Below are 15,874 nucleotides of genomic sequence, written 5' to 3'. Positions count from 1 at the left end.
CTGTCTGTCTTATCTTACATGACCCCCATCCCCACTGTACCTGTACGTACCTACAGCCTGCCCTGTATCACCGGAATTTTCAAAAATGGTCAGCACAGTTGAGACTATGTTTTCAGAAGAACTTAACTCTCATTTAGGCACCAAAATAAGTGGCCAGATTTTCACATGCAGCTCAGCACCCAGTGCCTGGAGCTTTGTGAAAAATCTGGCCGGGAATGTTAAACATTGGGAGTTGCTGGGTTCAAAGCACTTTTGAAAATCTGGCTCCATCTGGCCTGTAGTATCTGAGCAGACTGTGTTGTTGTTTTTTTAAAACCAGCCACGTGCTGCTCTTTATTCAAAGAATTAATTGGGCCACCGAGCAAACCTTTCGAGAAGACAGATTTGATTTTCAAGAACAAGGATCGTGCCCAGCTGATAAAACAGTTAGTGGAAGGAATCACTGAGGCTAATTAATAATTGAAAATAGTTTTCATTCTCTCAAAAACTGAGTGGGTTTACAAAAGCCGTAAGTTTAATGGTTAGTCAGTGAGAGGAGGTATGTAGCAAAGTAATAGGAAGAGATCAGCTACAGGTGGAATTAGTTATGCTGCAGGGCTGGTTGAAAAAGAAGTGATTACATAATAATCCCCTCAAGATGTGGAATAAGACAAATTCAGCACAGGCACAGATACAGCGTTTTACAAGGGGTAACTCCTGAATTCATCCTCAGAGCACTTGTGTAAGGGTAGGTGCCTTCATCCACATTTTGTAAAGACAGCAAAACGGAGAGAGTGAGAAGTCAAGTGATATGTCCAAAGTCACAGCAAGTCAACAGCTGCCTCACACTCAGTCCTTTTGGTTGCCTTGCCGATCACAGACCACATTTATTTTCCACGCCCCATTTGTGTGTCACGCTACAGGGCTGGGTATTTGCTTACAAAGATGAGAATTTCTGTCCATTTTGAGATCAAACTTCAGCACCACCGGGAACTTACCGAGGTCTGGCTATGCTGCAGAGGCCAGGTAGCATGGCTGGTCAAGCCTTATGCCCCGTGGAACCGAGCCACCGTGTACAGGGGGATGGGAGCAGGCTCCTGGAGCTATTGCTATGTGGATTTCCCAGCCATCGCTCCTCGCAAGAGTCTTCTAGACTTCAGTAGTAGCCATTGACAATTGCACTCACCCAGACTGGAGCCTTCCCATATGTTTTCCTGTGGGTTTGGCAATAGTATCTCTAGCCCCACAGGTTGGGTACTTGATTGTCGGTGGTTTAAGGCGTGCAAATAACTTTGGCATCCAAACTGAGTGCCCAGAAACTCGCCGTTATGTTGAAAATTGAGGCCCTCGGGATAAAGGAACAGGGCCTGTATTTCACTCCCAGGCTCTGCACGGTATGTTCCTTTGATAGCCTCTTCCAGAATCAGACCCACCCTTTCCAGAGCACTGCATTGAACAGCCAGAAGTAGCTAGATCAGGGCACAAGGAGCATCTGCATTTGTTGGGAAATCAGTCTGATTGTATCACATTTTCTTTCTACAGATGCAAGCCCCTGAGTCGGTCCAGGGGAGTCAAAATCAGCGTATTTTCCAGCCATCTCATATACCGCAGCAGAATACCATGGGCTACTTCCTCCATCCACAGCAACAAAGCCACCATCCGCAGGGCCAGTCCTGCAACTTACAGGACCTGCCTGAAATGCAGCTGCCGTGAAAGCCAGGTCATGACGAGAAGGTGACGAGTCGCAGCTGCTGTGCTGAGCAGGCGTCGGGGAAGGACGGCGAAATTCGAGGAGAGAAGGCCCTCCTCATGTGCCAGAGGGGTGAGGGTTAGCCCAGAGGGAAACATGGCAGCGTGGAGGAAGGTCCCAGCAGGAGAGCACGATCGCCATATGGGTACCTTGTTGATTACCATTTTTATATATTCAGTCCTTGATGCTGCACAGTGACAGTATCAAAGCAAAGTCTGGAGTCATTAAGCAACGGGACTGTTTGACTAAACACAGTTGAACTGTGAGCAACTAGAACTCCGGTTCATGTACATCCTGTCAAGAGCGGCTATTAAGTGCTAAAAATACCTGGAGGCTGAAATCAGGATAGTCGGAATTGGTTGTGGAGCTCTTGCCTGCCAAAGCTAGTCTGCAAAGGCGGTGACAGACTTGCTGAACAAAAATGGTTGACTTAAGCAGGAAAATGATCGCTGAAGAATACAGTCATATGTGGCTGTTATTGGTCACTAAGCCATACAGCCTTACACAGCACAGCATTGCAATTCCTTTGGACTGCAATCTGGATTTCTAGCTGCAGGCATGCTATTAATCAGGTCAGTGCAAAGCTCGCTTTGCAACTGAGAAAATATTTTCAATTCAGGACATCAGTGCTCCTTTTAAATTTTGCTGAAACTCATTGTGAATTTAAGACCAGTGTTTGGAGCACGGAAACCTGTGAGAATCAGCAGGGTCCCATTTAATTAGCATCTACATCATTTGCTTTGTTGTAGTAGGTTCATTGTGGATTTTGGTTTCCTTTTTCCCTATCCCTCAATCCCATAATTTGTTTTTTCCAGATGATTGAATAATGCTGCTAATTCCTGTACCACCACTCTTGCCTAAATTTCTTACGGTTGTTTTACCGACTCGCGTCGCCATCAGTATGCTACGGGTGCAGATGAATTGCTGTGGTTTTAGTTCCTGGAGCCAAGTATTTTTCAGGGTGTACAGGCAAGGAGTCCTTACATTCCCCAATGGACCTTGCTGTACATGTTTCTTTACACCTGAAACTCAGACAAAGGCAAACTTTGTGGTTTTGCTAGTTCATGTTTCAATTTGGCAAAGCTGAAATTTATACTAAGTGATATTCCAAGCCCATAGGGTTAGCAATAAATTGTATTTTTGTAAATTGTCACTTTTTAACGATGTGTTTATATTTATTAACTGACAAACTGTCTATTCCTCAGTGGGTATATAGTAAAGTGTCCCTACTGTTTGTGTCTTTCCAAAGGAAAATGAATATTTAATCTTTAGATTTTTTTTTTTTTTTTTTTTTTGAAACTGAGTGTTAGATTTGGGTAATGCTTGATCCCAAACTCTGAAGACAATTTAATACCAGCTTTCTGAGACAATGCTTGGATACTTCCTTAAAGGAAAAAAGTGATGGCAAAGTCATAACATTGTGGCTGGCACTCGAAATAGAGTTTAGGGAAAAGTTATTGTCTAACCTCGATCTAACCTAATCCATCTGCTCTTTCTAGGCCCTTTTGGGACCCCTCCGTCACCATGATCGCGGGGTGCCTCCCTCTAGTAGTTGAGATGAAACAGATGAGGCTGAAAGCGTGGTGAGGTCAAGCTGGATCAGTGGAGCTGTGCTCAGCACTGCTTGGAAAAGGTGACTGTAAGTCACCATTGGTCTGCTCAACCTCTCACCCCTGTAAAGCCGGGCACATGCGGGAATGCTTTATTTTAAGCCAGCTCCCAAAGGCACCATGGACTCACTGGGCGTAGGGCCACACATTTCCCCCTCCCCTTCCCCAAGTTGCAGCCCTGTGCCACAGCGGGATTTCCCGAGGCACCCTCAGTGAGGCAGCTCTGCTGGTTTTCAGCCACTTTGCCCCAGTGGCTGCTGCGGTCCAGCCAAGAATCTGCGTTATGATGTTTCTTTGGACACTTTAAAGGTGCATGTTCGTTTCCAAGCCCGCCTGGGCGTGTTTGGTGCCCAGCCACACTCGGCTATTGGGCGCCAGCTTGCAAAACTGTGACCATGGCCTCTGAGCAGAGAAGGGGCTGAGCATGCTTTAAGCGGGGTACCTGGCTTTGCCTAGCAGGGGTGTGGAGCAACTGGCCGGCTCAGGCTCACCACGGCTGCAGTCTGAGTGCCCTGCTGCTGGAGGCAATACTCAGAGTACATTTGTTTTCACATTGCGTGGGGTATTGAGAACCATGTTAATTAGATGTAAAAGTTTTAGCATGAAAACTCAAGTCACCAAAGAGGAGTTCTGTACAGCCATGCCGCTGGCATCAGAAGAGACGTGTGTTATCTATTTTCATAGCCTAGTTGTAGCACAACAATGGCAGGGTGGCGTAAATAGAAAAGAAGGGCGCTTAGCAATGAGAGGTCAAGGAGGCAGAGGCTGCTACACCCCCCCCCCCCCGGCACTGTACGACCTGGGGCAAATGCATGGTGGGCTGGAATTGTGAAATGTGCTGGCTGGCTCAGTGAGTGTAGCTCAAGGCAGCCAGGGGTTGCAAGTTGGGTACCAAAGATTAGCTGGCAAGACCAACATCACTGAGCTGCTGTTTAGAGTGTGTTTACCCCTTCAGCTGCCAGAGATATGTGAATGAGATTGTTCCCCAACAATTCCTTGTGACTGAAGCGTGTTGTAATGTCAGGGACCTTGGCTGGAACAATGATGTGCAATAGTAACCGACTTCCCAGTGACGTCCTCAAACTTCTACTTAGTAAAGCGTTGTTTGTTACTGTCTTTTACCTACAAGTACAAGGGGCAAAAATTGTGCCCAAGGGTGATCCCAGCCATGGTGATAGGCCAAAAAGTGGCCCCACAAGAGGACGTGCCTCCTTGGGAGCCATTGGCTGACCCACAGAGGCAGGCCATGTAGGTGAGTTGAGACACTCGCACTTAGCAGAAGGGTCCAAAGCAGGGGTGGGTAAACTATGGCCCGTGGGATTGCCCCTCACCCCCAGTGGTGCCTCAGGCCCCATGCCGCTCTCAGAAGCGGCTAGCACCACATCCATGCATTGCCCATGCCGCCAGGTACCTTCGCCCACAGCTCCCATTGGCCGGGAACGGGGAACTGTGGCCAATGGGAGCTTTGGGAGGAGGTACCTGGAGGCGTGGCAAGGGCAGCGTGTGGCCAGCCGCTTCCTGGAGCTGCATGGGGCCAGGCCCTCCCCCCCCAACTCCCTGCCCTGAGCCCCCTGCTGCACCTCAACCCCCTCATACATCCCGCACCCCTCCTCTGCCCTAATCCCTTGCCCTGAGCCCGTTCCTGCACACTGCACCCCTCCACTCCCACAGCCCTGCATACACTTTTCCCACCCAGCTGTGGCCCTCAGCCCAAAATGTTTGCCCACCCCTGGTCTGTAACTAAAAAGCACATTGAAGTTAGGGTGTGTTTTGCTCGAGTTCTGCTTCGGGCCCATAAGAGCCTGGTAAGTGAATTCCTGCCTTGTGTCCATTCCAGTAGTGTGTCATACTACAGCAAATGTGGCTGAAAGATTTACTTACAAAGCTAAGGCATGGCCAGGTCACGGGCCATGAATTTTTGTTTATTGCTCATGACCTGGCCATGACTTTTACTAAAAATGCCCAGGACTAAATCGTAGCCTTGGGATGTGGCTTTGGCTAGGAATGGGATTCCACGGGAGACGTTTGTGCTTTCAAATCCTGCTTGATTAAAAAGGGCTGGGGGAGGGAGGAGCCATTGGCATGCAGGGTCCGGCTCCACCCAGCTTGAGGTGAGGTGCACAGTGGCAGACTAGCTGCTGGACCAATGGGACATGTGCCCAGGGGCCCCAGCCAATTAGGATGGTCCCTTGAAAAATGGGCACCTCCACACACACAGACCACTACCCGCTCCACCACCCTGGCTCACCTGCCTGTTGGGGGAAGCCCCCGCATCCCGATAGCAAGTGTGAAAAATGGGGATGGGGGTGGAGGGGGTAATAGGTGCCTATAGCAGACAAAGCCTCAAATATCAGGACTGTCCCTATAAAATTGGGTCATCATGCCAAGACGGGGTGGTCTACAGGCAGAAGGGGTGGGGAGGCCCAGGGCCCCACAAACCCCCCACCGCGGCCGCTCAGTACCTGCCACTAGTTTTGTTAAAATGCTAATGTAGCCTTGGCTGACTTCTGGCCACTTTGGTACAGTACCGCACTGGTGGACCTGTGCTCTTGGCATGTGTTTCACTGGGGCCAAGACATGGACAAAAAAAGTGTTACAGGAAACTGGCCAGTTAGTTATTATAGAGATTAATCACGTTCAAAAAAGAACTAGGTAAGTTCATGGAGGATAGGTCCATCCATGGCTATTGGCAAGGATGGTGTCCCTAGTCTCTGTTTGCCCGAAGTTGGGAATGGGTACCAGGGGATGGCTCACTTGATGATTACCTGTTCTGTTCATTCCCTCTGGGGCACCTGGCACTGGCCACTGTCGGAAGACCGGATACTGGGCTAGATGGACCAATATGGCCATTTTTATGTTCTTAACGCTTGTGGGCTTTCACACACTCTCCCTTGCTAAAATTAAGGTGGTGGCAATACAGGTGAACCCCTGTGACTATAGCCTTGTAGCTGAAACCATCACTGTAAATGCCCTACCAGTCACAGCTCCTTTGGGGGTTTTTTAGCCCGTGTCAGACACGCTTTTGCCCGAAGCATGTTGGTGGTGGACGGGGGCGGGTGCTGCAGCCGGTGTGAAAGCAAGGTGTGCCTAAGGGACTGGGCTGCTGGCTTCAAGTAGCAGCCACACACTCGTCTCTCCATCAGCGACTGCCTGAGCAACCCTTTCAGCAGCTGTTTGTCCTTTGATTAGGTTGGCCCCCAAAGCCGTTCCTTTAACTGGAAAATAAAGTGAGCTGGCAGAGAAGAAAGATGGGAGACGGGCTTGTGCAATGTAAAAAAAATAAAAACAAGGCCCAAAAATTCATCCTCACTCTTTGTGCAGCTGGGCTGCGGTCTCTGCTTTGGCACTGTAAACCACTCTCACTTCTGCTGCAGGCAGTGGGGGGTTCTCTCTGCATGAGACCAGCAGCTGGCTCCAGGCTCTCCCCTCAGGCACGTTGTAGCACCGAGAAAGTCTGTGTTTTATAGAGATATCTGAGGCTGAGTCATGCAATTGCCTTTGCTTATGGAACACAGCTCTGGCCAATTGTCCCGCTGAGACTTACATGGCTACTATGTGCAATATGGCCATCCTTGGCCAGCTCGTTGCAGTTGTGAATGGCTGGGAGCTGTGACAATATGGCCTTGAGGGTAGCCGCTATATGTGGCTGGGGAGATTGGGGTGGAGAAAGGAAAGAGGCTAAATGGTGGCCCTAGAATGCAGGGTTTGGGCCCCTTTTTCGGATTGGCCTTTCAAAAAACATGCACTTTATTAAGAAGAAAAAAAACCCCACCCTTCCTTTCCACTGTCTATCACCCCTGTTAGTGCAATTTGGCCAAAAGAGTCACTGACATATGTTGACAAGTCCTGGCTAACACTGGCCAAGTCACGCTCACGCCTGTGAAGAAGCAGCTTTCATGAATGCACATTCTTTCTTGCTGCCTTCAAGCTGCTCCTGGTTTTCAGACAATCATGAGCGCGCCAAACTGCTGAGGTCCTTACTCAGGTTTTACTCAGTTTCTGTTCAGTCCTTACTCAGGCAATCTCCTGTCAATGCAACAGGAGCCCAACCTGTGTAAATACTGAATCCAGACCTCAGCCATTGGCCCTGAGCTCTCTCAAAGCAATCCTCTTCAGGTTACCGTTGATTTGTTTACCTCTGTGTTAGCTATGACCTGTGTTTTTGTGACCTGTTTGGAATTGCCCATTGTCAACTGGTTTCGGTAAGCAGGTGGGCTTGTCCACTTACAAGGGGATGCACCTTCTACCAGTAGTAGACTCTGGGCTTATTACCGTCCTTTGGACTGTAGGTATGCAACAGAGTGTACCCAAAGATTGGTGCCAGCTCAGAGCGATACCTCCTAAGTCATAAACGTTGTCCAGCTTTCGAGTACACCCGTGTATACACATTTGGCCACACAATTCCAGACCTCTGAAAACACAGGCAGCTTTAATTCAAGTCTTGCACTTTTAGCATATTTGTACATTAAAGCCTGGTACATTATAACCAGGCTGGTTTGACAAACATAGTGAAACATTCTTGTACATATTGTACTATATCCCCTGTAAAAACTTAGACTTGAGTATGAATATTAGTTTATTTTATATGATGTCAAATATAGATAAATTTATAAATGTTAAAGTATTTTGTAATGGAAAAAAGGAAGTGTCTTATGAAGACAGTTAGATTTTGTCGTCGTCTTGCATTACGCATCTCTGAGCAGCTCCATTGGATAGGAGCCGTCGCATCTCGACAAGCTTTAACAGATTGTACATAGTATTTTGGAAGAAAATAAAAGTATACTTTTAAGACCTCTTACACGTATGCTTGTGTTCTTTGCTTGGTACTTACAGCACAGTCCTGAAACTGAAGTTTCTAGGTCTCAATCGGGGCTGTGGCATGTGGCGTAAGAACGCAGCAACTGGCTGATCGTATCAAATTGGGCACACAAAAGCAACAGAGGTGGGTGGCTCACAACACTGGCTGGGCCTGCTGGGTGTAGAGCCCAGAAGCCGTGGGGAATCCTCATGAATGGAGGATAGCAGAAAGACAGACTGCCTGGCTGGAAAAGAAGGGAGGAGACACAAATCCCTTTGGGAGAAGGATGGGAATGGGGTAGTGGTGGGAAAGAGAGAGACAAGTTGTCATAAATATAAAGGGAAGGGTAAACCCCTTTGAAATCCTTCCTGGCCAGGGGAAAGCTCCTCTCACCTGTAAAGGGTTAAGAAGCTAAAGGTAACCTCGCTGGCACCTGACCAAAATGACCAATGAGGAGACAAGATACTTTCAAAAGCTGGGAGGAGGGAGAGAAACAAAGGGTCTGTGTGTCTGTCTATATGCTGGTCTTTGTCAGGGATAGACCAGGAATGGAGTCTTAAAACTTTTAGTAAGTAATCTAGCTAGGTATGTGTTAGATTATGATTTCTTTAAATGGCTGAGAAAAGAATTGTGCTGAATAGAAAAACTATTTCTGTCTGTGTATCTTTTTTGTAACTTAAGGTTTTGCCTAGAGGGGTTCTCTATGTTTTTTAATCTAATTACCCTGTAAGATATCTACCATCCTGATTTTACAGGGGGGATTTCTTTATTTCTATTTACTTCTATTTTTATTAAAAGTCTTCTTGTAAGAAAACTGAATGCTTTTTCATTGTTCTCAGATCCAAGGGTTTGGGTCTGTGGTCACCTATGCAAATTGGTGAGGCTTTTTATCCAACATTTCCCAGGAAAGGGGGGGTGCAAGTGTTGGGAGGATTGTTCATTGTTCTTAAGATCCAAGGGTCTGGGTCTGTAGTCACCTAGGCAAATTGGTGAGGCTTTTTACCAAACCTTGTCCAGGAAGTGGGGTGCAAGGTTTTGGGAAGTATTTTGGGGGGAAGGACGCGTCCAAACAGCTCTTCCCCAGTAACCAGTATCTGTTTGGTGGTGGTAGCGACCAATCCAAGGACAACGGGTGGAATATTTTGTACCTTGGGGAAGTTTTGACCTAAGCTGGTAAAGATAAGCTTAGGAGGTTTTTCATGCAGGTCCCCACATCTGTACCCTAGAGTTCAGAGTGGGGGAGGAACCTTGACACAAGTTAACGGGATTCCCAGCCCTCAACTTTAGAATTCTAAAGGTAAGGATCATACGTTGGGATAAATCAATCCCGGGATTAGAAAACTGGTCTCCTCTTTGACTGCAACTTTCCATTTTCTCCCAGCTTTCTCTTGTTTCTATCTCTACCTGCTGTCAATGACAGGCGGAGGATGGCTTCTTGTGCCTCTGCTTAGTCATGTATTTTGGTTATTGGTTTAGCAAGGACTGTGTAAAAATGGACTCGCTTTTAGTGGCTGAACTGGATCTGCTGTCTATAACTGCTAAAATCCACATGGCCCTGGGAGTACTAGGGTGACCAGATGTCCCAATATTAGGGGCTTTGTCTTATATATGCACTATACCCTCCCCACCCTGAAAAAAAAAAAAAAGGGTCCCGAATTTTCACACTTGCTCTCTAGTCATCCTAGGAAGTACATACCATCCGAGGACTGGCTTCCTGTTTTCCTCAAGGTGCTGGGGTAACATTTAAACCCCAAATGGTCTGGGACTTGACCTTCTCCTTGCATTCCATCAACCGAGTGGTTTTTAGTTCTCAGTTCCAGGGGACACAACATTCTCTGAAGACTGAAGGCAGAGCCTTCTCAATTAGGGTCCCACCTTTGGAAAGTTTCATTTCATTCACTAAGGTCCTGAACCTTGCAATCTTTGCACACCCACAATTCCCATTTCCTGCAGAAGGGTAAGGCTGCCTTTCGCAAAATCCAGTAGTTCACTGCGGCATTCACTGTTACTACTGTAAATTCAAGCGATTCTGCTTTTAGTAAGTCCTAAGGATGGGACTGGCCTTTGGGATCCCGAAGGCACTTTTGAAAATCCCATGCTGGTTAAACATTACAGGAAACCTGGAGCTCAGTGCAAAGGGAACACCATGCCTCCAAAGCAGATTTATTTTTCTTAAGTGAAACAAGTTTATTGACACCTCATTACTTACAGTACTTTTACTGCATACAGTACATTGTATAAAAAGCCAACGTGCCGGCACATAGACATGGTTTGCATTCTTGGTGATATAACTGTAGCAAAAAGACAAAATATCATATTTCTCTGGAAATAAATTGGAATAATTCTGTTAAGAAACTCTTTTACTCAAATAACATTTACAATTAAATATAAGAATTTTGTATAGTACAATTGGATGGAGGCTCTTTTATTAATGTAAACAAACATATCCCTTTCTTAGTTGCCATGCTGGCAAACTACTAAAAACAAGATCAGTATGTTATGGCCATCTACAAGTACTGAACAATTACTGTGTTGGATGGAGTGAACCTTAAGTGCTTTTTAGTACCATATGACTGTGCTCACCCCTAACTTCTTAGAAAACATTCAAGTGCTCGTCTTTTTCAAACAATTACAATATTGGGTTCTGCTCTTCCTTCACTCTGTAAAGGTAACACCCAGTGATTTTAGTGGGAGCGCCCCAGTGAATTTGCCATTCCCAGCTGAAACTATTAAAAAGTCACCAGTGTGTCCGGAATGGTGGTCAATCCTGCCACAGTCCTGACTGTGCTGCTGAGGTAGGTGAAAAAACACCCTAATGAACCTGTTTAGTTCACTTGCCTCAGGGGCACACTACCTTTTTGTTAGCTGTTCCCTTGGATTGGTAGTTTGGCTTTTCTTCACTCATTTTAGAGAGACATTTTATATGCCCAGTAAGAGTGCCCGAGGGAGGGAGGATTACGAAGATCATCCTGATCGCTAAAAGATCATCCTGACCTGCTCTCAGTACCTGACATAGTGGGGTAACCATGTGATTGTATCGTCTTTGAAGTCATGCTGATGTTTTCACATACCAACTAATCCAATTTAAGAAATGAAAATGAATAAAAAAACATTAATATTAGCAAACTCTACCCAGATAAACTTCCCCCAAAATCAATGCCAGTTTTATCTTGGATGCAATATACATTTCCCCCCCAAAAAAGCAGGGAACTTTTTTTTCATGAAAATGCCTGGCCATGTCGGGTTGTGTGTGTGTGTGTGGGGCGGGGAAGGATATTATGGGGCCCTCCCTAGGGTAAAAATCACCTCTAGCTGCCGACCCTTACAAAAGTTACTGAAGATTCCAATGGGAAGTTCCTTCTGGGCAGTGGCTGAGTAGGTTCTGCAACTGCCTGGATCTTTGCCAAAACCTCTGCTCAGGCCAATACTCATCTATATCTGGCAATTGGGCTTATTCAAAAGAAACCAGGGGATGTGCAGTCTCCCACAATATCCTAACCCAGGAGTGTGGGTTACTCTTTGCATCACCACAGAGAATTTTAAAGGGGTCAAAGCTCCCAGGTGCAGATATGCCTGCCTGCTAACTCCGCTAGAGCACTTGTAAGTAGAGTGGTTAGCCCAGCTATTATTCCTTTGTCACCTTAGAGTAGGGACTCCCACAGCAGAGAGTCAATGGGGAGGAGGAGGAAAAGGGTTTTGCCTCCAACTAAGTTTCTATATATTTTGTTAGCCAGGCCATCTCCACAATGAATGGGGTAGGAAAGAGACAGAGGGCCGGATTCTAAACTCACTCAGCACTGTGTGAAGCAAAATCCTCTCCCTTGACCTCATGCAAACCTCACCCACGTGCTTCAATCCTACACTTGAATACTTAGTACTAAATATTAAGGATGTTCCAGATCAGGACTAAGAACTGGTGTGAGAGGGATCAGAAGCTGGTCCGCAGCCTCCAAGCACCTGGAGTCTCATGAGCTCTTCCCACTAGAGCAACTGCGCAACACCGTGCCATCCTACAGAAAGATGATTTCCTCGAGGAAGCTTTGCCCTGCAAGACTGACCCATCAATCATGACTATCTAGAGCTCACATGGCACAGAAGGTCAAGGCAATTTTTTGCTGGACCAGAACACAGGTGTATAAAGGAATGACAAAAACAAACATTACATTTTCTTTGTTCAAAAATCTATAATAAACAAACAACTAAAAAGAATCTCTTAGGATAATAAAAAATAAACGAATGATTACAGCCCTAACTTTTAGTTTTAAACAGATTTTACATGTATGCTGGTCATTCTGTGTATAAACATGTGTGATAATTATACTTTAGATGCAGGTACAGAATTGATATATAATTGGCTTTCTGTATGGTCCTTTTTACTAATATTAAATAGAAAGTGCATGACATTTGTAAAAAAAAGTGCCTATTTTTGCATAACAGCCATTAATATCACATCTACTACATTTTGCAGACTTCTTTAACACCTTCTTCCTGCATCTAATTTAACCTGCGTCTAACTCTTTTTATAACTTGTTTCCCTGCCCACTACAAAAATTCAATAAGCCTTTAACTTATCTTGCTTGGCAAATACGCCATACTTGTTAACCCACAATGAAGCCTGAAATTAAAAACATATGGCTTGATGCTGCTCAGCCTTTCCCACAAGTAGCTGCGTTGACTTCCATGGGGTTGCTTGCACACTGTTTACTCACGTGAGTAAAGGTTTGCCTGATCAATCAAGCCCTTGCCCAGAACATCAAAAGTTACCTGCTTTTTGTTTTTAAAACAGTGAAAATATGCAGTGAAAACAATTAGTAAATATAGATATACAGATCCATGCAGTAGTATCCATCTCTGCCTTAGAAATATACATGTGAAAGGATATAGGATTTTCACACTTCAATCCATGATATACAAATCAAAATTATATAACCTCAAGCCACATTTAAGCTTCTAAAATAAGGTGCCTAATTTCACTTGCTGTATATATTATCATCCAATTTTTTACATTAGTCCTTCAGTTGAGATCAATTTACATTAATTCCTGAGATTAGGAAGAAATGGTTATACACATTCATGGATATTGACCAGGAACAAAACTGTTTCCAGCTTCTTTCAAGGAGGCATGATAACTTTCCTCCCACTCACAGTGACAGAATTTCAACATTGTTTTGCAATATACAGCCAAGTTCAGAAATCTTACTTTTGTTTCTACTCTGTGTAAGCAACATAGAAAAAGCACCTAATACTGGTACCACCTCTTGTCCTAATTCTTTACAAACAACACACACCTTATAAAAACAGTGCTGCTTTTCATGAAAGACTGTAATTCATGCCTTAGAAATATGCACTTTTAAGCAGTTTACTACGTAACAACATTTGCAGCTTATCATTTTTGTAAAAATACAAGGCTTTCCCCCCCCAGTTTCTTCAAACCCACTTTAATGCACGCTACCCAGTGGTCGAGTCAACACTTTTTCTCCGTAACAATTGGCAGAGCTTGCCTCAAAGGATCCTTACAATAAAGAGATAGCTCTTTCGTTGATGATGACTCAAAAAAGTTGCTTTTTTCCAGCGGACATTAAAAAACCTGACTTTCAGACTCCGAAGGATTTTGTTGCTGCTATTTGTCCCGATGGATATAAACTATTACAGTGGTAATAATCCAAAAGGAAAAACCAATGGCAAAAGATGAACAATTACAAGCTTGAGCTTAGATTCAAAGGTAACAAAGCAGCATCTGCTGCAGCAGGTCAGTAACCTGGCTCAGCAGTCATAATTCAACTTATTAGGAGATGGCTATTGATGGCTACTATTGGGTTTTGAGACAAACAAAATCACGTATTTCTCCAACACGGTCCAGATGAGCAAGCTATCCCTCCCCTGCCTACAAGTGGATACAGATAAAATTTTAGTGCTTTACATCACATCCTAATTCCTTATACAGAAATAAAGGATTAGTCATTGTCTGTCAGTTTCTTTGCGACTCCAGCAAGTACACTAGAATACATTTGACTGGAAGTTACACCTTTTGATGATCCATGCCCAGCTTTCTCACCCTTGTTCAACAGGGGAGCCACAAGAGCATCAGTTAACTCCCCCATTCTTGCATCTCAGGGATACAGAATGTTGGCAGGGAGGGGTAACCTACTTATCTGGGTTGATGCAGGAAACTACTCAAATGGAAATCACACCCGAGCTGCAAAATCTGGGTCCCCAAAATCCTAGGGCATACAGATCCAGTGTAGAAATGGTGCCATTTGGGAAATCAGAATTCTGGTCTGAATTTTGCATAGATTCAGGCCCAGCTCTGACACCAGCTATTCACTAGAAGCCAGTGGGGTCTGATAAAGAAAAGATTAACACTACAGTACAGCAACAAGTAAAAGAATGGAAACTTCCTTCTTTATCAACAATGCTCCTGTGACCATCAAGGCTACCAGTCCAAAAACTCTATTCCTCTTAGTACTGAGGCTTTTGCCCTGGGTTGGTGAGTTTACATGCAGATTTAGAAATGGTTACTTAGAAATTAAACCAGCCTGAAAGTAAAACATTTAGATGTCAAGTACTACTTATAAATGAAGATGGCAGAAAATCATCATATTCATCACAACAATGAATTAAGACATATGCAACCAGTAATAGTAGTCGGACAGAAAGTTTTGCAATAGTGCCCTCTATGGGTCACATTTGCTATTCTTTAGTAATATTGCATATTTTGTATAATAGGGTAAAAATTCAGTTTACTTTTCTGTCGTTTTTGAACTATACTGAAACTTATGAACAACACAAAGATGTGATTGTGCTTCAAAGTGTTTTTAATTACTTTAAAACATATTGTTATCTGGTAGTTAAAGCTAAATCCTCAAATCTCATTCTCAATATAAACAATGCTCACTTTCCATAACAATGGCCTTTGTGTTACACAGGGTGCAAAGGTGAAAAAGAACTATACTCTGGTTCTCACTTTTAATTGTGAAGTTTTAGCATTTTCTACTTTGGCTTTTATATCTAGAGGTTTCTCAAAAAATCTCACCAAAGCTGGTTCGTTTAACAAGGATGCCAGGATCTGCTCAAAGGCAAAAGACCATTCATGGTCATCTCTGCGAGGGCTTTGTACACTCCTGCGCTCAGTCTGTTGGGGTGCACTGTCTTTCTTCGGTGTGCTCTGGCTGTCAGTGCCAGATTCTGCTGCAGAAGCTGGGCTTTTGGCTGGTGAGATGGGGCTTTGTAGTCTTCTCCCAACTTCTTCCATCTTCAGCAAGAGGCTGGTGACAGTTGCTATAGCCCAATATAACAACTCCTCTTCAGGGTCCCCGTGGAACAGATTGTATAAAGTCTTTGAGAACTGGATGAACTGGAACTAGGGAGAGTTAAAGAGGAGATTATTCAGAGAACATCAACTCAAAGCCCTAGCAACAGGCTTTTCTGTTTAGCTGGTATTCTTTATTTCCACCTTCTTAAAATAAAACTGATCATGGAAAAGCATCCTCTAAAAGCACAATGACCATTCTCCCTTTGAAACATGCCTAACCTTACACAAAAGGGAGAATGGACCATTATTACATCCATCCAAGAGCTGTTTTGTAATGGCGCTAAAGTCATTCCTATAAAAGGCTCCTAACGGGTAAGTGATTGCCGAGACACTCTTCTAGAACCAAACAAAGGGTCCTAGTCAGGAAAAGACTGACCTTTTTATTCCCCTCCCATTGATGTTAGAATACGTTAGAACCAGGCTGA

At 44.7% G+C, this 15,874-nt stretch overlaps 2 protein-coding genes across 4 annotated transcripts in view; one reads left to right on the top strand and one right to left on the bottom strand.

The window, feature by feature from the left end:
- The window catches only part of PASD1 (PAS domain containing repressor 1), a 163,746-nt gene extending 155,609 nt beyond the window's left edge, over window positions 1-8,137 (top strand). For both annotated transcript variants that reach the window (XM_048864438.2, XM_048864439.2), the window contains exon 21: window positions 1,522-8,137. In XM_048864438.2, the coding sequence (XP_048720395.2) occupies window positions 1,522-1,692 (171 nt within the window). In that variant the 3' untranslated portion in view covers window positions 1,693-8,137. The remainder of the gene's footprint in view (window positions 1-1,521) is intronic.
- Window positions 8,138-10,299: 2,162 nt separating this feature from the next.
- TBC1D8B (TBC1 domain family member 8B) overlaps window positions 10,300-15,874 on the bottom strand; it is a 71,739-nt gene continuing 66,164 nt past the window's right edge. For both annotated transcript variants that reach the window (XM_048863888.2, XM_048863889.2), the window contains exon 21: window positions 10,300-15,497. In XM_048863888.2, coding sequence (XP_048719845.1) covers window positions 15,084-15,497 — 414 coding nt within the window. In that variant the 3' untranslated portion in view covers window positions 10,300-15,083. The remainder of the gene's footprint in view (window positions 15,498-15,874) is intronic.

Source organism: Caretta caretta, chromosome 9 (assembly GCF_965140235.1).
Source record: "Caretta caretta isolate rCarCar2 chromosome 9, rCarCar1.hap1, whole genome shotgun sequence".
NCBI lineage: Eukaryota > Metazoa > Chordata > Testudines > Cheloniidae > Caretta > Caretta caretta.
The sequence above is the reverse complement of the archived record's forward strand: the minus strand, read 5'-3'. Positions and strand labels throughout refer to the sequence as shown.